General features: G+C 39.2%; 1 protein-coding gene across 3 annotated transcripts in view; it reads left to right on the top strand.

The window, feature by feature from the left end:
- Positions 1–5124: 5124 nt before the first annotated feature.
- The window catches only part of CDIN1 (CDAN1 interacting nuclease 1), a 229269-nt gene continuing 206776 nt past the window's right edge, over positions 5125–27617 (top strand). Inside the window, exon 1 of one of the 3 annotated variants that reach the window (XM_043919270.1) lies at positions 5125–5490. In XM_043919270.1, coding sequence (XP_043775205.1) covers positions 5390–5490 — 101 coding nt within the window. In that variant the 5' untranslated portion in view covers positions 5125–5389. The remainder of the gene's footprint in view (positions 5491–27617) is intronic. The other 2 variants (XM_043919271.1, XM_043919269.1) reach the window with 2 other exon arrangements.

Here is a 27617-nt window from a genome sequence, read left to right as displayed (position 1 = left end):
CTGTACTTAGAAGTCTAAAGAAACAGGCTATACTTCTCTTCTAGCTAAGAATACATGAAAGTATGATGTCCTAGGCTTTACACATATCTGGCTTACACTCTGGACTTCTAAAGGTCCTGGCACAGTTCTAATCACAATATGATCAGCAAACCAGTGCTGATCCTCAAACTTTTTCTTACTTTTCTTGATATGACAACTATAGAAATGGAACTTTTTGTATTGATCTGACAGAGTAATTACATGTCTGCTGAATCTCATAGTAACAAATTGGGGACTTCCATTTATGTTTTTGTCTTTTTAAATTTTATTTTTAAAGTAATTCAGTTTTTTACCTTATTTTACACAAGTATTTGTCTATGACAAATCTGGGGAAAACTAGGCCCTCAACACAGATACTGTGAGAAGCACTATTCTAGAATGTCATAAAATATTTGAGGAGTTACATGGAAACCACCTCTGTAAGCCTAAGGCTTCTCACCTATAAAATGGATTTAATGATAGCACTTACCTCTTGAGACTGGATTTGAGAATGAAGTGAAAATAGATATATGTAAGGTGCTTAGTATGATGCCTACCCTTGGTAAGTACCCCCCACAACACTGGCTCTTAGAATTATTGAGTAAGTAAGACCTGGGAAGTGCCCTTCTAAATTATGTGCACATGGGACACAGATTTAGTTTTGTAATAGGTCATTGGTGAATAACCCCTTCAACATGTAACCTGTCTCTGGAATCTGGCCACTTCACTTGACAGGCTAGGAGTTCATTCATCATTGACTTGCATGAGCAATCAGTATGTGATTTTTGGTCTTAGGACTATTTGGTGTAACTGCTCCATCATCATGGTGTGATATGTCTTTCTCTATGTTTCCTTTGGTTTTCCTCAATTCCTTAAATTGAGTGATTGCTCTGACCCTCATATAATAATGCAGAATAACTGCATTATTCTGATCTTTATTGTTTACTAAACATCTGTATTATTTGGGGACTTTGATAAAATGGGGCTTCCTCGGTGATTCAGATGGTAAAGAATCTGCCTGCAATGTGGCAGACTGGGGTTCAATCCCCACCTGGGTCAGGAAGACCCCCTGAAGAAGAGAATGGCTACCCCCTCCAGTATTCTTGCCTACAGAATTCCATGGACAGAGGAGCCTGAGAGCTACAGAACATGGGGTCACAAAGAGTCAGACACTACTGAGCAGCTCACACACACACACACACACACACAAGATAAAATGACTTGGTGGCAAGTATAAAGATGGAAACTTTTGTTTCAAAAGATGCATCACTTTAGATGGTACTTCATAAGGCAAAGACAAAAATATATGCTGTCTCTTCCAGTCAAAGAGGCCAGACAATTTTTTTCAAGTGTCTAAATGTCAATACTGAAGGTCACTGCCTCTTCAGCAGGCATTGGTTGTGGCCAAAGAAAGTAGCTGGTTATTTCAAAGCATAAATGATTAATTGAGGATATCTCAACCAAAGAGGTTTTCATTTTTGAATTCTAGTACAATATGATGGAGAAAATGAGGTTTTATAGTTGGACTAACTTGGGTCCAAATCATAGTTTTGCAACTTAACTAGACACATTAAGCAAGTCCTTTACTCCCTTTGACCCTCAGTTTCCTAAACTATAAATCAGGGGCGAATGGGACAATGTTTGAGCAGACTAGGTGCTTAAATAATAAGCGCCTTCTTTATTTAGTTAGTAAACTTCAATAATTTTTCTTTAATCAGTGAGATGATTTTAACAAATTTCCATGAATATAATCAGGTTTTAAAATATAATAAAGATAATATATCAGTATTTACTTTTAAAAACATGCATTAGATTTGGCAGATTCAACAACAGACTGTTTAAAAACATGTTTCTTTCCAAAGTGAAGCTTCTTCAAATCGTTTGCACTCTGCCTAGAACTCCTTGCTCCAGCCAGAATAACTTTCCCATGCGCGTGACTTGGCTCATTCTTATTTTTAGTCCATTGTGTTTTGCACTCTTCTTGAAATGACCTTCTGTCACCTCCCTGGCAAACCCCACACTCCTTTAAAATTGTTCGTTATTCACATGGTCCTGAATTGGCAGAAGGAAATCTGGTCAAGCTGTTGACTCAGTACCATCTTCCAGAGAGCTGTATTAGTCCTCATTTTGACATATTTTCTTATTATGATTTCCTACACTTTTTAAAAATATTTGTAGATTCTTCCTCCCTCTCAGAACTATAAAGTTCCATTTCTTAGGGTTACATGGAGGACATTCAGGATCAGAGAGGCTGTCACTTGCTCAAGGTCACACAATTTATGGCTGATTTTAAACAGGTAGCCAGCTCTTTGGGTTTTTTATTTGGTTTTGTTTTCGTTTCATGACCCTACTTAGTAGAAAATGGTTGGTATTAGCGACAGACTGAGAGAGAGTGGGGCAACTCCAGGCATGGAGACTGCTCTAGAAGGAGGAAGAGCAGATGGGGGTCACAATGGATTTCAAGGGATGGGGCAAAAGAGGGAGAAAACGTGTCTCAAATAATTGGCTTACTCCAACTAGCTCACGTTCAAAGAAAATAAGAAACACCTACATGGCAACCATCACGTTTCTGCTTTGCTTCTATTTTATGCTTAATAAACAACACTACTGTCATTGCCAACGAAAACAGTAACATCACTGTGCTTTTTCCCCTGGCGCTAACTCTAAACAATCTACTGGATTTGGGTCAAAATTGTAAACTGCCAGCACGTTAAAAATAAAAACAGAAAAACAAACCTGGCCTTTTCCTTTAGGGTTGTGAGGGTGCGTGCAGGACAAGAGCCAGAGAGAAGAGTTACTATAAAAAATAATCCAGTGCAAACATCCTTGAACTGATGTTTTCTATAAAAATCTGTTGGCTGTGAATTGAAGAGTGAAGTGGGGAAGGAGAAAGGAATGGGGGATCAAGTGGTGTCTGCTTATCGTCAGCTAGCTTTCATGTGAGAGTCATGGCAGGGTCAGCAACAAACTAGCCAGGTGGCAACTCCAGGCCATGCTGCCATAAATAAATAGTTATGTACTAATGTCACACAACCAGAGCTAGATGCAAAGCATATGGGAAGGAAACATTCTGATGTAAATATTCAAAAGAATCTATGGTTGCTGAATTCAGGATCCACTGTTGATATGGGACTTTGAGACGCCTGGCAAAATAAAGTGATGAAGCTTTTCTGAAATTTGGACTGAAAGATTCTTTGAAATATTCATTGTCTCCTTTCAAAAAAAAAAACAAAAAAACCCTTAACCTTTGGCCTAAGAGAGTGTGACTTTTTTTTCCCTTTCTTTCTTTGGTGTAGTAATTAAGCATTACTGAGGGTTGGCATGAGCACAGATCCTGGAACCAAATTTCAGGAGTTTAAATTACCCCTGCTGCTTGCTCATTCTCATGACCTCTGGGAGGTTACTTACCCTTTTCATGCCTCAGTTTATTCACCCTGCACAAAAGGGAGGAGGAGGAGGAGAGGTGGAGGAGGAGGAGAATGGCAATAGTATCTGCCTCCTAGGAAATTATAGGGATCAAATGAGTCAAAGTGTGGGGAGCAAACAACACCTGGTAAGTGCCCTGACCTATTATCATCAAGCAGTCTTATACAATAAGTAGACTCATTGGAAAAGACCCTGATGCTGGGAAAGATTGAAGGCAGGAGAAGGGGACGACAGAGGACAAGATGGTTGGATGGCATCACCGACTCAATGGGCATGAGTTTGAGCAGGCTCAGGGAGATGGTGAAGGACAGGGAAGCCTGGCATGCTGCAGTCCATGGGGTCACAAAGAGTTGGACATGACTAAGCTGCTGAACAACTGTCTTATACAGGCTATTTATCTTCCATAGACTATCTGCTGGAAGCTAAGGAATCCATTCATTGTACTATCTTATTTAATCTTACCAATAACCCCATGAATTAAAAATCAGTTTTACAGACAAAGGAATTGAGGCTTAGACAGTGTAAAGAATTTATCTAAGGAGGCATATCTAAGCTAAACTTCTAACCCAGGTCTTATTCCAGATTTTAAAAAAGAACAACAAAATAACCACTTTCACATTCTATAATATCTAAACACTTTTTCATATAAAATGTTAAAATTTGAAAACAAACATAGCACATGGCCTTCTAAGAACCAAGTAGATTTATTTATTTTAAATGGATTAAAGGAGGGGCTAATGTCCTAATCAGTGGCCTCGGGCAAGCTGAGATCCACCCACAAAACAAATACAAAGCAGAAAAATTCTTCCACTGACTTATTTCTCCAAATATTTACTGAACACCTACTATTTTTTGTGGGGGTGGGGACGCTTCCCTGGTGGCTCAGCTGATAAAGAATCTGCCTGCAATGCGGAGACCTGGGTTTGATCCCTGGGTTGGGAAAATCCCCTGGAGAAGGAGTATTCTTGCCTGGAGAATCCCATGGACAGAGGAGCCTGTTGGGCTACAGTCCATAGGGTCCCAAAGAGTTGGACACAACTGAGCGACTACACTTTCTACTATTTTTTGAGAACTGGGAATTCGCAAATGAATAAGAAATGATTTCATTTCTTGAGCCCCTAATTGTGAGGAGTGAATGTCATATTCACTACTGTTTGAATACTGCAGTCATATTCTTTACTGTTTGATGATGTGGCTTTTGTTTTCTAGTCTCTTTCCCAGCAGGGCCAAAACTGTGTTCCTCGCGAGCTGCACAAGTTTTTTTTTACTTCCCTCAACACAAGCCAAGCTGTTAACTCTATGGCGATCTTAGTGGGTTTGCGGTTTTACAGCTCCTCTTCTCAGGCTTCCAGGGCGCAAAGAGTCTTTCGCTGAGAGAAGGCGTGTTTCTTTGCAGGCCTATCTCCGATTGGAGCTGGGGTTAAACGTGCGCGTTTGGAAGCGTTGGAAGCGTGTTCAAATCGCGCGCCCAGGCAGTCGCTTTCCCAGACTCGTGTGTGCCCTGCTGCCTGATCGATGCGCCAGGACTCCCTGGCTTCTGGCAACAGAGACGGCATTAAAGCCAAGAGCTTCCCACGTTAATCCCAGGTGGGCCATGCCCAGGGACCTCCCCTTAGAGATTTAGGCGCCACCTCTGCCTGCGGCCGTTACTTCCTGGTTGGCTTGCCCTTAACTGACATGGCGGCTGGCTGCCTTCGGCTGGGCCCACTGCGGCTGCTCAGAAAGCCAAGAAAGGGCAGTCTGTCTACAGCCCGCCTCCCGCCGCGGAGGTGCCTGGTGAAGTCTTGGCTTGTGCACCCAGGGTTGCAGGGGGTTAGGGGCCCAGGAAGTCGGGGACACCGCGCTGTGCTGCTGTGTCCGCACCCTCGTCTGTCAACAGCAAGACTGCTCGAGACCAGGGTGTCCTTTTTCCTTTCCCTTGTCATCTCCCTGTCCCTGGCCCAACATGATACTGACCAAAGCCCAGTACGACGAGATAGCCCAGTGCCTAGTGTCTGTACCGCCTACCAGGCAGAGCCTGAGGAAGCTGAAGCAGAGGTTCCCCAGGTAAGTGCCCACCTCGCCCCTCACAGAGCCCTTTTCCCTGCAGCAGCCGTGCCTGGCAGCCCAGCCGGTGCTTAGGAACACGTGTCACACAAAACTGGGGAGGAACACGAGTGTCAGGTGTTAGATCAGGGATGCTGAAAAAGGTTTCTTCTTTGACCAGCCTTATAGGAGAGCCTTAGTGGCTGAATCCCAGGCAGCCTTCCAGGGCCATGCAATTAAGTTCAAATCAACAAATGTTTGTTGAAAACTTGGGTTTTGCTAGTTGATGGGTGCACATAAGTAGGTGCTGCATAAATTTGTTATTGTTGTTTAGTTGCTAAGTTGTGTCCTCCTCTTTGCAACCCTATGGACTGTGTAGTCCGCCAGGCTTCTCTGTCCAGGGAATTCTCCAGGCAAGAGTACTGGCGTGGGTTGTTATTTCCTTCTCCAGGGGATCTTCCCCTCCCAGGGATCGAACTGCATCTCCTGCACTGGTAGGCGGATTCTTCACCCTTGAGTGGTTAATTGACAGATTCTAGGAATGAATGACAGGTGGCAGGGCCCTCTCAAAGTGGAAATATGAATTGTAGATTCAAAAGATGAAAATGGAGGACACTTTTAATTGGCCTCTGGAAACAAAGGAGAGTACAGCCTAAAGGGGACTCTTCTGGTTGACTGTGGCTCTCTACTGCAACAAAGTGACCTCAAGTGTTCCAAGCCGGTCAGACACTGGTACCCTACGGATTCTACTGTTGCATCAGGCAACCATGTGGATGCGCAGATGGAGGATGGCAGAGGACGAGAGCGGGGATAATAGAGGATGAGATGGTTGAATCACATCACCAGTTCAACGGACATGAGTTTGAGCAAGTTCCAGGAGATGGTGAAGGACAGGGAAGCCTGGCGTGCTGCAGTCCACGGGGTTGCAAAGAGTCGGACACGACTGAGTGAACAGTAACAACATTGGATACACATTCCAGGTGTATTTCATACTTCCCTTCTCCCTGTGCATGTCTTTTTTCCAATGATTTTTAGGTTTATCCAACTTTCTAAGAAGGGACTTTAGCAACTATATGCCATAGATTTCCTCATTTTAAAGATGTATAAACTGAGGCCCTGACATTACACAAAGAACCAATCCAGGACCAGAAGGGGTACTTGTCCCATGTTTAAAGTATAGAATGTTTGTTTACCTTTATTCTGTTTTAAAGCCAAATCTAAATTTATTCCATTTTACTCTGTGGCACTGAACACCATGAGCTTCCTTGTCTTTGACATCATCAAGGAAGTGTTTTCTAGCAGAGAGATTATTGGATAATTGGCATTAGTAATGTACAAATTTAAGGTCTTTTATGACTCAGTTTTTTCCTTGAAGGACTCAGTTTTCCTAACCTGTAAAATGAAGGGATCTCTTTTGAATATTATCCAGATTTAATTTATCCTTTTATAGTCTTAAAGATTTTTATCAGATTTGCTAACAAGGAACAAAATTGACAGAGTTAGAATGGGTGAAGGCTGGTCAGGGAATAGATAGATTTTTCTGGGCAATTTTAAGATACATCATGCACTTAGATAATTCTGCCCTTGTTACGTCCTTATATTAGCACTGTATTTTTGCTTCTCTCTTTTGCTCTCTTCTCTTCCTCTCTGCCTCATTCTTTTTCTTTCTTTTCCATAGCAAATACCTTCTCCTCTCCTTTAGAGGTAACCTCTTCTTACTTTTATTAAGATTTTATGTCATTTTTAAAAAATTGGAATGTAATTGCTTTACAGTGTTGTGTTTTTGCTTTATAAAAACATGAACCAGCTATATGTATACATATATAGCCTCTCTTCCACCCGTCCCCATCCTACCCCTCTACTTCCTCACTGAGTGCTGGGTTGGGCTCCCTGTGTTATATAGCAGCTTCCCAGTAGCTAGCTATTTTACACATGATCGCGTCTATGTCAGTGCTGCTCTCTCAGTTCACCCCACCCTCTCATTCCCCTCCCTGTGCCTACAAGTCTGTTCTCTGTGTCTGCGTCTCTCTTCCTGCCCTGGAAGTAGGTTCATCAGTACCATTTTTCTCGATTCTACATGTGTGCATTGATGAAGTCCATTTACGAAAGACTCCCATTCCTTTGGGACACCACATGTCTTGCCTATTCTCATATGCCTTTTTTGAGATATGGCATATGATATATGGATCTCCAAATATTTTTGCTTCTTTCAAATACCATTTAGGGTATAACTAACTCTTCTTTTACTGGAAAGTTTATTGAGAGAGCTGTCCTGCCAATCTGCAGAAGGAATTGAAGAGCAGCATGGGTAGGAATTCCATAAAGTGTGTAATTTGAGAGCTGGCCTCACAGTTTGCACTATAGCACTGTTTTACTTTAGGTGTTGGATGCAACAACCTTTAGATTAGGACTCGAACAACCTTTAGATTTGACAGTTCATTTTACCTGAGGATTAGTCAAGTAAGGACCTCAGAGATAATTTCTGGTGGTTCAAAGAAGTTAAGTGACTTGTCAAAAAGCCTGGAGATACTGGATGGCTCAAAAGTGTCTAGAATACAGGTTTCATGACTTTCAGTTCAGAGTTCTATACTAAGCCACCTTAATTAATTTTAATATTAATAACAGCAGCAATAATTTTTTTTGTGTGATGTTCACCTAGATTGAATTCTGAAAATAATCAAAGTACTGAAATGCTTTTAAAAATTGCTGAAAATTTTTACTTTGCTGATTTTAAAAGTAGTACATGCTCAGTAAAGAGAATAAAAAAATATTCATAATCTTTCAGCTCTGAAAATTTCTGTTAATATATTTTAAAAATATTTCTAGTCTTTTTTTTCTGTGCAATACTTTCTCTGCTAGTATAGTTTATAGGTCCTGTTTTTCTCATTTAACATATTGTAAGCATTTCTTGTCTTTAAAAATTCCTTATAATTTATTTCAAGTAACTAATAATATCCACATTCTAGATGTACTTGCTGGACATCAAGAGTTTTGCTTTTCTAATTTTCTGATACTATTTCTGTATTTATTTTTTTCCCCCAATTATTTTTATTAGTTGGAGGCTAATTCCTTTACAATATTGTAGTGGTTTTTGCCATACATTGACATGAATCAGCCATGGATTTACATGTGTTCCCCATCCTGATCCCCACTCCCACCTCCCTCCCCATCCCATCCCTCTGGGTCATCCCAGTGCACCAGCCCCGAGCACTTGTCTCATGCATCCAACCTGGACTGGCGATCTGTTTCACACTTGATAATATACATGTTTCGATGCTGTTCTCTCGAAACATCCCACCCTCGCCTTCTCCCATAGAGTCCAAAAGTCTGTTCTATACATCTGTGTCTCTTTTTCTGTCTTGCATATAGGGTTATCGTTACCATCTTTCTAAATTCCATATATATGCGTTAGTATACTGTATTGGTCTTTATCTTTCTGGCTTACTTCACTCTGTATAATGGGCTCCAGTTTCATCCATCTGATTAGAACTGATTCAAATGTATTCTTTTTAATGGCTGAGTAATATTCCATTGTGTATTTGTACCACAGCTTTCTTATCCATTCGTCTGCTGATGGGCATCTAGGTTGCTTCCATGTCCTGGCTATTATAAACAGTGCTGCGATGAACATTGGGGTGCACGTGTCTCTTTCAGATCTGGTTTCCTTGGTGTGTATGCCCAGGAGTGGGGTTGCTGGGTCATATGGCAGTTCTATTTCCAGTTTTTTAAGGAATCTCCACACTGTTCTCCATAGTGGCTGTACTAGTTTGCATTCCCACCAACAGTGTAAGAGGGTTCCCTTTTCTCCACACCCTCTCCAGCATTTATTGCTTGTAGAGTTTTGGATAGCAGCCATCCTGACTGGCGTGTAATGGTACCTCATTGAGGTTTTGATTTGCATTTCTCTGATAATGAGTGATGTTGAGCATCTTTTCATGTGTTTGTTAGCCATCTGTATGTCTTCTTTGGAGAAATGTCTGTTTAGTTCTTTGGCCCATTTTTTGATTGGGTCATTTATTTTTCTGGAATTGAGCTGCAGGAATTGCTTGTATATTTTTGAGATTAATCCTTTGTCTGTTTCTTCATTTGCTGTTATTTTCTCCCATTCTGAAGGCTGTCTTTTCACCTTGCTTATAGTTTCCTTTGTTGTACAAAAGCTTTTAAATTTAATTAGGTCCCATTTGTTTATTTTTGCTTTTATTTCCGTTACTCTGGGAGGTGGGTCATAGAGGATCTTGCTGTGATTTATGTCAGAGAGTGTTTTGCCTATGTTCTCCTCTAGGAGTTTTATAGTTTCTCGTCTTACATTTAGATCTTTAATCCATTTTGAGTTTATTTTTGTGTATGGTGTTAGAAAGTGTTCTAGTTTCATTCTTTTACAAGTGGTTGACCAGCTTTCCCAGCACCACTTGTTAAAGAGGTTGTCTTTTTTCCATTGTATATCCTTGCCTCCTTTGTCAAAGATAAGGTGTCCTATTTCTGTATTTATATCATGCCAAGTCTGCTTGTTTTCCTGTTAATACTTTAGAGTCTCAGGAATTGGGAATGACCATATCATCAGTTTTCAAACTTTTGGTCTCTTCAAACTCTAAAAAGGTACTGAGGACCCCAGAAAACTTTTGTTTACATGGGTTTTATCTGTTGATATTTACCAAAATGTAAAAAATTGCTTATTTTAAAGACTAATAACCATAATTTCAAAAAGCTAATGAGAAAAAATGGGCTTGTTTTACACTTTTGCAAATCTCTTTACTACTTGTCTTAATAGAAACAAGATTTGTCTTAATAGAAACAAGATCTGTCTGCTTTGGCATTCAACCTGTGATATGCTATCTTGATAAAAGAATATGAAGAAATTCTGGCCTTAGACAAAAATTGTAGTTGGAAAAGGGAAAAGTATTTTTGTTACTATATAATACCCAACAAGTGGTATTTTCTTAGAAGTTAATTGCAATGTGGAAAGTGAAGCCATATTATAGAACTTTTTGGCCAGTCTTGAACTTTGAGTGGATCTTTCATCCATGCATAGTTCTTATCATCATTCATTGTTCATTTGCAAAATACTGGTTGTGAGTTATGCAGATCTTCTAAATGTTGTCACCTTTCATTACACAGCATCAAAAACAATCACATTTGTTGATATCCCCACTCATCTCATCAGAAAAGTCTGTAGAATTTGAAGCTGTAACACTTACGGTGATGGATGCAGAGTTTTCCAATATTTGATTTTCCCCTTGAAAGCTCAGTTTTTTTGTTGGCAGCAAATACTATTGGTTGTTTCTCTTGAAGTGACAGGCTCATGTTGTTTATTTTTGAGAAAATGTCTGCCAGATCCCCAAATGTGAATAATCGTAGTTTGTTCATCATTCATCCAAGAAGAATTGGTGTTCCATGGAAAGGGCACCTAGTTCAGCTCTGAAACAGTCATACAAATGCTTCCCCTTCAGATAGTCATCATGCTTCGATATGCAGTAGACGTGCTTCTGGTTTACCTCTTATTTTGTTATACAGAATGTTAAGAGAATGTGTATCTAGGGTTGAGAGTTAATAAAATTAATAAGTGAATCTTAAGATATTCTTATGTGAAACTGGCTTTCTTTCTTCCTGCAAGCATGAGACTCCTAGGCCAGTTGTGTCCAGCCTTGGTTTGTGCTCAGGAGCTGGCAGTTTTAGCCACCATTCTTTTTGCACCATCAGTTCTAATGTCACACAGAAGAAAAGGCAAATCAAGTCTTACCATTTCTGTAAAAATAGTTTTGACCTTCTAGACCTTTGAGAGAGTCTCAGGAACTCTAGGGGTCCATCAGCCTCACTTTAACAACTGTTAGCAGTTTCAAACTAAAGGATATTTATATTTTGAAGGATTTTGATGTTTATTGACAAATTACTATCAAAAAGATTATGTTAATCCAATTCCTAACAGTTCACAGTGTATAGTATCCATTTCTGTAACTTTTGTCGGTATTGAAGAGAGTCATCATTTTGTTTTTAGTATGATGGATCAAGAATGACATCTCATAATTTACATTTTTTGATAATTTACATAATTTGCATTTTTTTAATGCATTCTATATTTCCCCCTTGTTTATTGTCTTGAATTACTTGCCTGATGTCCTTTTCCTAATTTTCCATCAGCGTGTTTGTTCTTACTGTCTACTGGTTTTTTTATTATTTATTGATCTGCACGTGTTAAGGGTGTTGGTGCTTTACATGTCATATTTTTATTGCAGATATTTTACCAATTGTTGTACTTTTAAATATTATTATTTTTTTATATTCTTAACTTTAAATTTATGCTTTTCTGTCCTAAGATATGAAAAGTAAATTTTTCACCTAAATTTTCTTCTAGGTTCTTTATGGCTTGCTTTCTTATTCTTAACTCTTTAATCTTTCCAGGTGGAGTTTCTTTTAGTATATGCCCAAAGGTAAATATGTAGTTTCATTTTCCCCAAACCTAACTTTTATTTTGCACTTTGGCTTCTGTTTTGTAACATCATTCTCCATGGCCTCTTTGTTTTCATGAAATTACAAATTTATGTTTTCCAAGTCACTGCATTAAACTTGGGCTGTCTCCTTAACCACTCTGGTTGCAGAATCCTTCAGTTTAAAGTGGAGTAGAATTTTGTGATGTCTAATATTTTTTCAACTCCCAAACTCACCCTTATTCTATTCTATTTTGCAGTTTTACAGTAAATGGGCCCTTTGACCCCAAGAACATAGGACACACTGCATCTAAGTACTGGCTGAGGATGTAGTCCTTTATCTGCATCTCTCAATCTTATTCCTGGACTTCCTTACTCAGGCAGAAGCCCCCAGCCCCTATATATTTATCTTATTTTGAAATTTTAACTTACAGAAAAGTTGGAGAAATATTATAGAGAATAACCATATATCCTTCCCTCAGGTTCCCCTAATGTTAACATCTTACATAACATAACCACCATACAATTGTCAAAATCAGGAAATTGGTTTTAATGCAATATAGTCAAGTAATTTACAGACCTGTTTTGAACTTTGCTAGTTGTTTTGTTTTGTTTTTGACTAATGTCTCTTTTCTATTTCAGGATCACACATGAGATTAGTTGTCATGTCTTTGTGGTCTTCTTCATCCTGTGACTGTTCCTTACTATTTTTTTTTTTTATCTTTTATGATACTGTCACTTTTGAAGAGTTTAAGTTATTTTGTTGAATGTCCCTAAGTTTATGTTTAATGTTTTCTCATGATTAGATGAAGGTAAACATTTTTGGCAAGAATGTCCTAGAAGTGATGTTGCCCTTCTCAGGGTATGTTATCCGGGGGACCAGACTTTGTATGTCTTGTTGCAGAGGGTTAAACTTATTCGCTTGGTTAAGAGGTGATGTCTGCTATGTTTCTCCACTGTAAAGTTACTAATGTCCTTTTTCCAATAATTGCCTTGTGGGGATATCCTTTGAGTCTCTGCTACTACCCTCTTTCTCACCTTACACTTTCCCCCACTGATTTTAGCACCCATCAATGGTTCTTATATGAAATAGTTACTATGGGTATTGCCCATTGGTGATTTTCTCATTCTCTTACTGGAGTACTCTTTCAACTAGTATTGTTTTCTACCACATTTTATGTAAAACAGTCTGTCCTATAGTCAGCCCATGATTTTCACCAGTCATTGCAGTTTATTTACACTCGCTGTGTGCTGTTTGTGGCACTATTTGGATAGTTTTTAGAAAGCAGAAAGGATAATATAGTAATTAATTTTGAATAACCTGTGGTCTGAGGAGTCCAAGACATATCTAATAACTATAAATTATTAGAATCATAGAATGTTGGAAACTAAAATATTGTTGTACAGTTAGTTCAGATATGGCTAGTCAAGATGAATTCTTAGAGGAGATACAACTTTGTTCTTTTGTTGGTAAACTGCCCTTTTGCACAATTTAATTTTTTCCTGAGTTCCTTTGTTATGCATTAGTTATTTGGTTACTATTGATTCCTATTCTAATGAGTCATAAGTCAAACTCTAAGCAAATAAGTGTCTTTACTTGTTTCTGTATTTTTTCTCTTAGGAATCCTTGCACAGGTTTTTCTAATGATGCCTACCACATTTCTAAGCTCTTTTTATTTTTTTTTTTTGGCCTTGGTCTGCTTTCACGGTATAGGCAGTCATTCGCTTTTATGAGGCTCTTCCTAGAGAAATCTCTAAAGAAATAGTTAAAATTTGGTTGGGCTCCCTGTTCTTAAACATATATACTTGGATTATTTTCTTGAGATCTTCACTAAACTCTGAGAACTGGAGTTAAGGCTGGCTCTACTTGTGTATTTGCCAATATTGAACTTAGTAGTTCTTGGTAGTGGACTTAGGGGTCTAGTCTGGTTAGGAATGGAGGAGTGAAAGGACTTGCTTGAGGCAAGAACAATCATTTTACTTAGCTTTTGCATTTGTTTGGGGGCTTCCCTGGTGGCTCAGATGATAAAGAATCTGCCTGCAATGCGCGAGATCTAGATTCCATCCCTGGATCAGAAAGATTCCTTGAAGGGAATGGCAACCCACTCCAGTACTCTTGCCTGGAAAATTTCATGGATAGAAGAGCCTGGAGGGCTACAATCCATGGGGTCACACAGAGTCGGACACGACTGAGCTACTAAGTCACCTAGCTTCATTTGATGCTACTATTGGTTGGTTATAGTTGTCCTTTTCTGAAGACTCCGTTCCTCTTTTCCCCTTCCCCATGCATTTTAACCTGTCAACTTTTCCCATAGGAAATCTTGTATTTCATTCTTTTTGCTTCCTGTAACAATTTGTTCTTGGGAAATGACTGGGCTCTGCCTCTTTTTATCTGAGTCATAGTTGTTGTTGTTTAGTCACTCGGTCTGACTCTTTGCAGCCCCAAGGACTGTAACCCGCCAGGCTCCTCTCTGCCCATGGGGCTTTCCAGGCAAGAATTCTGGAGCGGGTTGCTGTTTCCTTCTCCAGGGGATCTTCTCCAGGGATCAAACCCGCATCTTCTGCAGGTCTTCTGCATTGCAGGCCAATTCTTTACCGCTGAGCCACCAGGGAAGCCCATCTGTAAAAGGAGGAATAAAGCTCCACAGCTGGGAAGTAAGAGAAACAGGATTCAAACCCAGGCAGGGTCTGAGTCCAGATTCTTCCTCTCCCTCTTCAATTCCTTAAGGCTGTTGTGAGGATTAAGTGAAATAAGGCATGTGAAACAGAAACACTTAGTATAGTATAGAGGTTCTAGTAAGTATTTAATAGATGCTAAGTATGATTACTTGGAGAAGGCAATGGCAACCCACCCCAGTTCTCTTGCCTGGAAAATCCCATGAGCAGAGGAGCCTGGTAGGCTGCAGTCCATGGGGTCACAGAGTCGGACATGACTGAAGCGACTTAGCAGCAGCAGCAAGTATGATTACTGTTATTATTAGAATTTAGTAAATGGCCTACAGTAGAAGAAATGTCTAGCTAGTAACTTTTGAAATATAGAAGATGTAAATTTGCTTTAATATAAATCAATTGATTGTGTGCCTTTGAACACATAGATTTGATCATTAGTTGACTATGGCTCATATATCAGAAACTTGCCTTATATCTTTCATAGCAATATGTAATACCATTAAAAAAACAACAAAAACAATAACTTTTAAACCTACAGTCACTGACTTTTAGAATGATAGTAGCACATTGAAGGTATGGGCTTCCCTGGTGGCTCAGACTGTAAAGAATCTGCTTGTAATGCGGGAGACCTGGGCTCAACCCCTGAGTTGGGAAGATCCCCTGAAGAAAGGAATGGCTACCCCCTCCATTATTCTTGTCTGGAGAATTCCATAGACAGAAGACCCTGGCAAGCTACAGTCCATGGTATCACAAAGAGTGGGACACGACTGAGTGATTTTCACTTTCACTTATTGAAGTTATAATTACTATTACAGGGCTTGGTTTGCTGAAATTGGAAGATTGTTTCTATTGACCTTGTTCTCTCAATTGAATTGAAAGTTGGTACTCAATTGGTGGTCAATTTTCTATACTCCTGATAATGTTATGGTGTACCTGAGTTCCAGAGTCATGAGTGAGAATAGCTCATAAAGGGAGAAAACATCAGCCTTTTATTGAACTGGAAATTCTTCTAGTGTTTTTGCCAAGGAAATGTAACTAATTTATATGACTTTCAAAAATAATACTTATATTTAGTAGGAATATTTCTATATTGATCATTAGTGCAAATTGGGAAAGAAATTGGCCTAACAATATGATTATTTTATGTGTTTCCTTTAGTCATCTTTAAAAACATGCTTTTTTACTCTGTAAGATGTAAAGTTTTTATTTTGTTGTTGTATTTATGAAAAAGTGAAAGTGAAAGTCACTCTGGACTAGGTAGCCTTTCCCTTCTCCAGGGAATGTTCCCAACCCAGGGATTGAACCCAGGTCTTCCACATTGCAGGTAGATTCTTTACCAGCTGAGCCACAAGGGAAGCCCAAGAATACTGGAGTGGGGGTAGCCTATCCCTTCTTCAGCGGATCTTTCCGACCCAGGAATTGAACCCCGGTCTCCCTGGGTCGGGAAGATCCCCTGGAGAAGGAAATGGCAACCCATGCCAGTACTCTTGCCTGGAAAATCCCATGGACTGAGGATCCTGGTAGGCTACAGTCCACGGGGTCGCAAAGAGTCAGACACGACCGAGCGACTTCGCTTTCACTTTCACTCCTGCATTGCAGGCGGATTCTTTACCAACTGATCTGTCAGGGAAAAAGACTTCTGGAAGCCTATTTTGTTAAGCATATGGTGTCATCAGTTTCTGAAAAAAGTGCTTAACTTTTATCAGGTATTTGTGCCCCTCTACATGTGCATAGTTGTAAAAGTGATATGAACTTGAATTCCTGCAAAGGGGTATTCGAAGAAAACCTCATATAGTGTTATCCAGAGAGGAACCTATATGCTGACAATATTTCTTATTAGTTTGAGGGGGAGACTTTTATGTTATTAGATTATTGACTTCATTTTTAAGTCTATATTCAGGCATCCGACTTCAGTCTACTAAGTAATAACTGATCCTGGAATGTTTGCTGGTACAATAAAAAGGAATTATATATTTCCCTAGGAGAAAAATGTTCAATAGATGTATAGGGTAATAATGTTTTATTATTTGACTTTCAACAAATGTTGACTGAATTTCCCATTATGTTTTTATTACACATTTTCTGCAATTTTGCCATATTGGTTGAATTTTCCTTAAAAAAGCAAACAACCGATATAAAAACCCTTCTTCAGAGTAAGCATGAAAAGTGACCTTAATATATTAAAGTCATGTACTGGTATGAAAATCATGTGGGAGACAGGGAAAGGATAAATTTTCCTTTCTTTTATTTTTGGTTGTCTTTTTCTTGAAGGGAAATGTCTTCAAGTGTTTGTTTTAGACATTCTGGTTTCACATTGCCTCTTTGAAGAGCTGGTGTACTATGATGAACACAGGAAAGGTGCTTGGCCACAGTTTCTCACTGAATGACAAGTCTCCGTTTCTTAGGGGAGCAGACAGACAGCTTCATCCAGGATGGTTTGGTCCATGGGTTTGAAACCAGCATGGAGCTACCTGTGCATGATGGATTAATGATGGCACATGGGTGGTCATGAATCCAGCCCTATTCTGGCCACTTTGGGGAACTTATTCTTGCCTCTACTTTTCTTTCTTTTCTCCACCCCTAGCTTTCAGGAGGCATCTTGATAACATATTTAAGAGTTAACTCGATGGGCATGAGTTTGAGTAAACTCTGGAAGCTGGTGATGGACAGGGAGGCCTGGTGTGCTGCTGATTCATGGGGTCGCAAAGAGTCGGACACGACTGAGCAACTGAACTGAACTGAACTGAACTGAATGCTTCCTTATGAACCAAAATTTCCTTTTTGCCAAAGAACAGTGATACAGTTGACAGTGTCAGCTTTTTCAAGTGCCTTCCCTTTACTGAGGTGTGATCTTTTCTGTGCCTTCAAGACAGCAAATAAGTTTTTTGTTTTTGTGTTTTAACCTAGTGTGTTCAAACTGTGACCCGATAAAACCTACAGTCTCATTAAAATAACCAAGAGCTCTGTAATTTTCCATCCAAAGTAAAATGTTAAAATATCTCAGGACTTTTTTTTTTTTAATGTGTTTTAAACATTGATATTCAGTTGCTAAAAATGTTTGAAATTGGTTAAACTTAGAGAAATAACTTCAACACCATGGGAATAAATATTTTGAAACAAAGCAATACAAGTAGAGGAAAAAGTACGGTGAATTCATGTGTCTTGATACTGATGTTCAGTATAATACGTAAGCACTGGGTCTTTCATTGGCTGAATGCTGACTTATGGGAAATGGGGCAATTCTGTGTGAAGCTCAGGCTATTTCTTAGGTTGTCTTGGGCTTCCCTTGTGATTCAGCTGGTAAAGAATCCGCCCGCAATGCAGGAGACCTGGGTTCTATCCCTGGGTTGGGAAGATCCCCTGGAGAAGGGAAAGGCCCTTCACTCCAATATTCTGGCCTGGAAAATTCCATGGACTGTATAGTCCATGGGGTCGCAAAGAGTCAGGCACGACTATAGTCATGAGTGAGTGAGTGTCCTGGGAGCAGTAGTCATTTTACCAGTCTGAGACTTAAAATAGGTGGTGCATTTTCACTCCTTCCAACATAACTCATGTGTTTATTTTCAATCTTTTGGTTATTGTTAGACCTGTCCTTTGCTTCAGGCCTAAGAAAAGGTGAGAAATAAACTCGGATCTTGTATTTATTCTGTTTTAGGAAATAGGCATAGCAGACGCTTGATATTTACAAGTGTTATTAACTCTTGATATTTAGAAGAGTTATCATTTACAACTTTTGAAAATCCCTGAATACACTGCTGGCACTGCATAGGATGGCAAAGGTCTCTAAAGTTTGTGATATACTTTTTAATTAAGTTAAACTCACTTCTCAGCTAACTGACTTGCTGCTCCCCACATCGGCCTAGGGTCATGGAAAACTCAGATTGACCCTCAGCAAGTTTAGGGATCAGTGTTTGTCATGGATATTTGTGATCACTCTCAACAAGTCAGAACTGGGTGTGTTTCATTTAAGACTGCTGTGGGTCCCCAGCTCCAGCTTCAGGACACATAGAAATGCAGGGTGAAACGCTTTGTGGTTTGTCACTTGAGCTGGGGCCACAGCTTAGCCCCCAAAGATTCCATAACTTGTGAGATGGTGTCTAAGACTTGTGGCGGGCTAAGGCTCTTTGTAGGTGACCTCTTTCGTAGCTGGAATGTGGGAGAGTAAAGCATCATTTAAATGCGTCTTACTACAATCATACATGAAATTAGACTGGTGATTTTTTTTTTCCTTGATTTTTTGCTTCTGTCTAAAACTCTTTCTAGCTGATACCATCTTTTGTTTAAGGTATGTTACACTGCTGTTTGTTTTTGCTGATACTGTTGGTAGAGAAAGCTAATAAAATTTGAAATTCACTTACACTTCAAGAGTCTCTCTTATATCCCCAGTGAATTTAGCTAAGACACTAAATGGATTGGGGCTTGTAAGAGAGACTCTTGGTTGTGTAACATTGAAGACTTCACAGACCCTTGTAACCTAGATGTAACATATAGTTCACAAACATCATTTCTTAACTGATGCAGCTAACATTATCTAAATTTTTACTTCCTGAGGGCAGCTAAAATATATATTATTATAAAAATACATTTAACGTCCAGTTCGTAACATTTTTGGGCTTCCCAGTTTGCTCAGTGGTAAAAGAATCTGCCTGCCAATGCAGGAGATTCAGGTTTGATTCCTGGGTCGGGAAGGTCCCCTGGAAGAGGGCATGGCAACCCACTCCAGTATTCTTGCTGGAATCCCATGGACAGAGGAGCTTGGTGGGCTACAGTCCACGGGGTCATAAAAAGTTGAATGCAGCTGAGCAACCAAGCATGCATGCATTTTGAATTTTTATTTGCATTTTGGTGGGCATGTTTAGAGCTGGTCACTTGCTGATCACAAACGCTTCTCCTGAGGGATCTGCATAACTCTCTCATTATTTCAGATGCAGTGACTTAGAGAGTGTTGGACTGAGATCATAACTAGAGATCGTCTAGTCAAATCGGTTAGTGTTAAGAGAGGCAGAAACTGCGGAGAGTTTGACCAGAATTACACATCTGGAGGCAAAACTCTCCTTTCATACTCTTTAGTTAAAGATCGCCGACTGCCCTGGAAGTCTGGCGGGCCAGGCTAGTATCAGCAAGGAATGAAGGAGTGGCGCTGGCCTGGCTGGGGTGGTGGCGAAGTGAAGGGACAGTCGTGTGCATGGACAGGGCAGCCGCAGCCTCAGCCAGCCCTCTGCTGCTGTGTCGGAATGTGGGCCCAAGACTGCCAGGGCTTCTGTTCTCTAGAACGCAGCTCGATCTGATTTTTCGGTGGGGGGGAGAAAAAAATCCTGAATTTTAAATCTTGTCAATTTGTTTGAATTTTGAAAAAGCACTCTGTGGGCCAACAGTTTCCTGGCCAAACAGACTAAGTCTGTGGGCTGAATTTGGCCTGCAGCCCATGGGTGCTGGCTTCCAGCTTGTGAGAGTGAATTGCAAGTATCTTTTCTCCTCTGTGTACAATGTGACCTTGCATCAGCCATGGTGGCAGTGTTGACACCACTGAAATTGGCTACTGTGCAAACCTCAGCTTACCCAATCTCTCCCCCGTTTCACCAAAGACATTTATTTTGTTTTTCATTGGGGTATAGTTGCTTTAAAATATTGTGTTAGTTTTTGCTATTTGTGTTATTTGTGTTAGTTCACACAATGAATCAGCTATGTGTGCGTGTGTGTACGTATATATCCCCTCCTTCTTGAACCTCTTTCTGTCTCCCTCCTCTCCATATCATTACAGAGCACCAAGCTGAACTCCCAATGCTACACTCCGTAAGCAGCTTCCCAGCAGCTAGCTATCCTATATAAGGCACTTCTTAAGCCTCTGCACCACTGCATGCCATCAGCAATTTGAGACCTTTGCATTACACATTATGGCCCTGTTGCATATCTTTCCTAGAATTTTCTTTACCCAGTTTACTGTGACTTTTATAGCTTTTTTCCTAGAAAGAACTCCTAACACATACATTTGTACCTCATCGATTCTTATAAATTATAATATTTTTGTGAATGTTGAACTTTCTTCCCCCTCACCTCCACCCTTGGCTTTTTTTTTGGGGGGATCCGAACAGAGGATACATAATTTTTTCCCCCACCATGGTTATTATGGGAACTAGAATTCCAGTCAGTACCTAGCACATTGTAGGTGCTATGAATCATATTGTAACGGACATTTGATTGAGCAGACCTAAAAAAAAATGCTGCTTGGTTATAAAACAAAATCTATATACATGTCTCATTTAGGAAAATTAACCCCTTTCAGAATAGAGTCATTGACTAAATTTAGTGATTATTCATTCTATAGGAATTTAGAAATGCTCCCATGGTATACCTAAGGGTTTATCATGTCAGAAATTATTTTAAGACAGACTTCAAGCTTAGTTGTTACCTGTTCACTTGGCAATTACTCCAGTATAAAAAGGAAAATAAACATCTCTGCAGTTGTAATGAAAAACAATGGAATGGGAGGGGGGAGATAGCCAATTGATTACCATTTGATTTAGTACAGTTTTGTAAAGCCTTAATTATCACATGTTCAGATGTGAGTATTTCTTTTCAAAGTCCAAAGTATCAGTAATAAAATAACATGATAGCATACAACTAAAACAGAAGTTTTATTTGAAAATAAAATCAACATTAAGCAAGCATATGTGTATTTCAGAACGTACATATTCTGTGTGGGGGTGGGCCCACACCTGTGGTCTGGCCCGGTGGTATTGAGTTTGGCAGAGTTGTCATGGCTTGTGATTGACCTTGGGTGGTTTATTTAGCTCTCTCTGTTTATGGTTAATTATTGTATAAATCAATAGGAAGCAAAACCCTATTATTGTGAACTCCAGGAGGCCATTCAGTTTTTTGTTGTAGAGGCAGTTTTTTTACATTGGTTTAAAAAACTTGGCTTTGGAAATAGACAGCTGAATTCTGGCTTCATGACTTACTTGCTGGTGACGTTGGTGCCTCAGTGTCCTTGTTTATAAAACAGGATTCTTAGAAACTTGACCTAAGTTAGTACATGAGAAATGATTAGGCAGTTCCTGATACTGTGTCAAATTAATTTTGCTGCTGCTCTTACTGTTATCATTGTTGATTTAAGGATGCTTGTTGCAATGATTCAGTTCAGTTCAGTTCAGTTGCTCAGTCATGTCTGACGCTTTGTGACCCCATGGACTGCAACATAGCAGGCTTCCTTGTCCATCACCAGCTCCTAGAGCTTGCTCAAACTCATGTCCATCAAGTCACTGATTCCATCCAACCTTCTCATCCTCAGTCATCCCCTTCTCCTCCTGCCTTCAGTCTTGCCCAGCCTCAGGGTCTTTTCCAATGAGTCAGTTCTTCGCATCAGGTGGCCAAAGTGTTGGAGCTTCAGCTTCAACATCAGTTTTTCCAATGAATATTCAGTGTTGATTTCCTTTAGGATTTACTGGTTTGATCTCGTTGCAGTCCGAAGGACTCTCAAGAGTTTTCTCTAACACCACACAGTTCAAGAGCATCAATTCTTTGGCACTCAGCTTTCTTTATAGTCCAACTCTCACATCCATACATGACGACTGGAAAAACCATAGCTTTGACTAGATGGACCTTTGTTGGCAAAGTAATGTCTCTGCTTTTTAATATGCTGTCTAGGTTTGTCATAGCTTTTCTTCCAAGGAGCAAGTGTCTTTTAATTTCATGGCTGCAGTCACCATCTGCAGTGATTTTGGAACCCGAGAAAATAAAGTCTGTCACTGTTTCCACTGTTTCCCTGTCTATTTGCCATGAAGTGATGGGACTGAATGCCATGATCTTAGTTTTTCTAATGTTGAGTTTTAAGCCAGTTTTTTTCACTCTGCTCTTTCATCAAGAGGCTTTTAAGTTCCTTTTCTCTTTCTGCCATAAGGGTGGTGTTATTTGCATGTATGAGGTTATTGATATTTCTCCTGGCAATCTTGATTCCAGTTTGTGCTTCATCCAGCCTGGCATTTCGCATGATATACTCCTCATAAAAGTTAAATAAGCAGGGCGACATACTCCTTTCCCAATTTGGAACCAGTCTGTTGTTCCATGTCTGGTTCTAACTGTTGCTTCTGAACCTGCATACAGTTTTCTCAGGAGGCAGGTTAGGTGGTCTGGTATTCCCATCTCTTTAAGAATTTTCCACAGTTTATTGTGATCCACACAGTCAAAGGCTTTGGCGTAGTCAATAAAGCAGTAGATGTTTTTCTGGAACTTTCTTGCTTTTTCTGTGATCCAACAGATGTTGACAATTTGATCTCTGGTTCCTCTGCTTTTTCTAAATCCAACTTGTACATCTGGAAGTTCTTGGTTCACGTACTATTGAAGCCTCACTTGGAGAATTTTGAGCATTACTTTGTTAGTGTGTTGTGATAGTATCTGTGGTTATAATAGACTGAGTGTTAGAAACTGAAAAGATTTTGTCTAAACCACTCTTCTTATTTTCTTGATTTCCAAAGTGTTTTTCTTTAACTCCCAGGATAATAGGAAACCAGCTTTTAGCAAATTAGGGTGAAAATATAGTCCTTAGCTGATACTGGCAACCATGATGTGTTTTTGCATTGGTGGCAAAATGGGCATCTCAAGGTTTAGATTGATTCCTCCCACTTAGGAAACGGTCGTGTAACATGATCACTGCCTAAGACAAAATAACTGGAAATGTTAAAACCTGATACTTTTATTTTTTAAATTTTTATTGGAGTGTAGTTATTTTACAACCTTGTGTTCTTTCTGCTGTGCAGCAAAGTGAGTCAGCTATACTATATATATATACATATATATGTAATATATTTATATGCACACACATATATATGTATATGCCCTCTTTCCTGGATTCCCTTCCCAGTTAGGTCACCACAGAGCTTTGAGTAGAGTTCCCTGAGCTGTATAGTAGGTTCTTGTGTGTGTGTGTACTGTCATTCAGTCATATCCAGTTCTTTTAAGCCCCGTGGACTGTAGCCTGCTAGGCACCTGTGGAATTTTCCAGGCAAGAGTACTGGAGTGGATTGCCATTTCCTACTCAAGGGGATCTTCCTGACCCAGGGGCTGAACGCCCATCTCTTATGGGCTGGTACATTCTTTACCACTAGTGCCGCCTGGGAAAACCCATAGTAGTTTCTTATCAGTTAACTGTTATCTGCACAGTATCAGTGGCATGTTTATGTCAGTCTCTGTCTCCCAATTCATTCCAGCCTCCCTTTACCCCCTTGGTGTCCATGTGTTTCTTCTCTATGTCTGTATCTCTTTCTGCTTTGTGAATAAATTCATCTGTATCATTTTTCTAGATCCCATATATAAGTGATATTATATGGTATGTGTTTTTCTCTTTCTGACTTACTTCACTCTGGATGAGAGTCTCTAGGTTCATCCATGATGGCTGATGAAGCCTGAAAATTTTAGAAAAGTATGTCCTTATAATTACTTTTCTCAGAAACACCCCCCACCTCATATTCTGGAAGCTCTTTTATGTTTACTTCATCTTGATAATAGAGTGGTTATGAATTTATGAAAGATATTTGTGTGAATATCAGTTTTGGAGTCAGGCTTTTGTACCAGAAAGTCATTTGGGTCCAGTAATTACATGAGTTCAAGTGAAAGTCTTCCAGGGCATGCAGAGTTTGTTGGATGCTCTAGGTCATCACATGAGTGTGAATGTTGATTTCAGTGTTTAATATAAAGATTAATAACTTAGAAGAACTAGTGTTTTTAAACAATTGAAAATCTATTCGTGATGCCAGTACTGTTTATGAAAAGACCTTGTGGTAAACACAAAGAAATTATAGAAGCTTTTTTAAAGAAAATTGATTTATTGTTTCTTAAGGCTTTGCTTATAATTAATTACAAAGTGTTCTGGAATGCTGCTGCAAAGAATTTGCTTAATTTATCATATTTGTGCAGTTCTGCTGATCATATAGTTGCAGTAATAATCAGTTGGGCAATATAGTAATTCTTGCCCTTCCTTTGCTATTATATTTTATTTATTTATTTATTGGCTGCTCTGCCACAGCATGTGGGATCTTTGTTCCCCAACCAGGGATCAAACTCATGTTCCCCAACCAGGGATCGAACTCATGTTCCCCTGCATTGGAAGCGTGGAGTCTTAACCAATGGCCCACCAGGGAAACCCTTTTTCTATTTTATCAGAGAGCATATCTTCCAAGTTCTCAGTCACAGAGGCTTGCAGCTTTTGATATGCTTCGTTTAAACTGCTTAGGCCAGATTGGAATAAAATTATTAAAACTGGTTAGAGATCTTCATGCTTTAAAAAATAATAATACTTAAAAACTCTGAGTGAATAGAAAAACTCTGAAAAATAGATGCCTGTAGCCAAAGATGGAAGTAAAAGTCATAACTATACTATAGATTGTATTTTGAGGACAATTATTTTCCATATAACTCTTGTGAAGTGTGGAAACAAGACTCAGTTTTCATGTTAGAGGTGTGTAAGGAGACTAGATTTGGTGCATTTTCATGAAAAATATTTTATTCATGTGCTGGCTTTTTGGACAATTGTATTCCGCACTGTATTACACTGGCACAATAAATTGCTGAATATACTGTCTGCTGAATATGACTTTACCATGAAAAATTTGATGCATGGAGAAGGAAAGGTTGGAATATATCAACCTTTTCTGACAAGGGACTTTGAATTTTGACCTAATACAGGTGACCTTTGTGCGCAATAAAAGTGAGCTTAATCTTGAGGTCAAGGTTGAGGTGAATGGCAGGGCAGCGTGGCAGAACTTATGCTGATTGTGGGTACTTCAGAGCTTACGTAGCTATTGGCCAAATGGGAGTCTGGCACCTTTTTTTTTTTTTCAATTTTAAGCATTTCCAGGAGCTTATTTATAGCTAGTTGTGTAGCTTTTTAATGCCATCCCATTTCCTCAAAGCTCAGCTATCTGTTTAGCTGTGGTAAGTTTGTCTGTTTTTATAAAGTTTACTGTTTCTGAGTGAAAGGCATGAGTGTGCTATTATTTCCTGCTCTGTAGATAAGCCTTAGCTAAAAATAAAAATGTTCTTCTGGCTTATAGAAAAGACAACTGACATATATAACCTTGGAACTGAAAATACATCTTCTTTGAAGAGGGTTTATTTCTTTGACAAGTTGAACTTTTGTCATCTAACTTTGGAACTGTCAGAAGAATTTTTAAGTATGCTGTACCTTTATCTAGATTATAATTAAGAGAACTCTTATGAATTATTGTCTTAAAAGGTTTAATCAATTTAGAGACTGGTTATTCCCTTGAAACTTTCTTTGAGATGCAACTGCTAATGCATTTACGTTAAAATATAATATGATATAAACTATTTTTAAGGTTTTGCCTGCCATGTATAGAAGAAAAAAATGTTTGAAAACATAAATTTCACTAGTGACTACCTCAACGGTTTTGTCACAGATGAAACTGCATCTTAGCAAAGCACCAGGAAAAAACCTGCCAGCAGATATGTTGTGTGAACACTTAGTGAATATTCTGCCCAAATAATTGGTTGAAACAACAAACAGTCAGGGGGAGAGTGTCAGAGACTTCTAAGGGGAAGAACTTCTCCTCTTTTAATCGAGCCTGCAGAATATATTCCCTGGGACTGATCAGCTCTGGAGCGCTGAGGTTTGATGATTGGAATGGCAGGAAAGCATGCTTTCAGGACATAACGAATTGACGAGGCCATCCATCATTTGTTAGCATACGCTGAAACGTGGGCTGTGTGTGCAGAGGCCGGTGATTTAGTAAATACTTGGGAGATGAATAGAGCTCACACACAGGGGAAGATATTGCTGTCCTTCAGCAGCCCGAGACCCAGGCGCCTGCTGAGAAGGCCCTCTGACAGCACTTCATCAGTAACTGGCCTGTCACAGTCAGCGGTGCCCACCAACCATCGCCAGTATATTAAATGCATTTTTAATATCTGCTTCAGTAGATTTAATGAAGAAAATTGAGTTTCCATACTCCACGCGCTGCTTCTTCAAGTGTTCTAAGGCATGGACTTTTGCCTGCACAAGAAAGGGGGAAGACCATGCTGGCAGTTAGGAGAGCTGATTGAAAAGGACACTCAGGCAGAATCATGTGCAAACGACAAATACTTTGAGCAGCGTTGGCATCTTGTTGATGTTAAAAAAAAGCTCGTTGTTTTTTTTTTAAGAGGGTTTATGATTTGACTCCTAATTCCTTCCTTCCCTCCCAAGCCTTTTCCCTAGAAAGGTTGAACCTGCTGCTAAGAGATGTATGCTTATTGATCTGAAAGGAATATTAAGAGAATATTATGATTTGGCATATATTGAACAGAGACTCAGTTTTCAATTAGTTTGTGTTTTGAGATACTGTTTGAGTCTTAGGATTTTCGCATGAAGATATAAAGTAGGCTTTTGCTTAGCTAGTTGGCTTCCATATTTTTGTTGAACTTGTTAATCAAGTTGGTGTATTTTTGTCTGGGATCATGCTCAAAATGAATGTGAAAAAAATTCGTTGGCAGCTTGATTAAAAAGTGCTCGTATACTTTCTTAGACTAGATGGTTTCTTTAAAAATTGTGATTCAAAAATGTTCATGTTTTCTCTCCTAGCAAAGTTCATAGATTCCTTCTTTTTAATGAGTTTCAGTGTTGACATTATTTACTACAAAATAGCAAGACAACCAATTAGATATTGTTGCAAGCATGTACTTTAAAGGTTTCCGCTTTTGTTTAAAAAAAAAAAAAAAAGTCCCGAATATGCTCTCGTGTTCACAGAAGAAGCAGCTATGGAATGGGACCTATAAATCTGATTCCTGCATGTGTCAAAACAGTAATGTATTAAATGCATATTATTATAAAAATTTAAGACATGTCTTAAACACACTTACATTTTTATAACACGTGGCAATATTAAATAATACATTTCCTTGTTAGCATCTGTTTGCCGTCATTGTTGGCAAGACCTATGATTTATTGCTTAAATTAATGACCAAGACCATTTTGGACCTGATATATGCCCCTAAGCTTATTACATCACTAAATAAAATAAAATGTATGCACTTGTGACAGAGTTATTTTTATAATTGTTTATCCCT

Source organism: Cervus elaphus, chromosome 12 (genome assembly GCF_910594005.1).
Source record: "Cervus elaphus chromosome 12, mCerEla1.1, whole genome shotgun sequence".
In the NCBI taxonomy this organism is placed as follows: domain Eukaryota; kingdom Metazoa; phylum Chordata; class Mammalia; order Artiodactyla; family Cervidae; genus Cervus; species Cervus elaphus.
The sequence above is the reverse complement of the archived record's forward strand: the minus strand, read 5'-3'. Positions and strand labels throughout refer to the sequence as shown.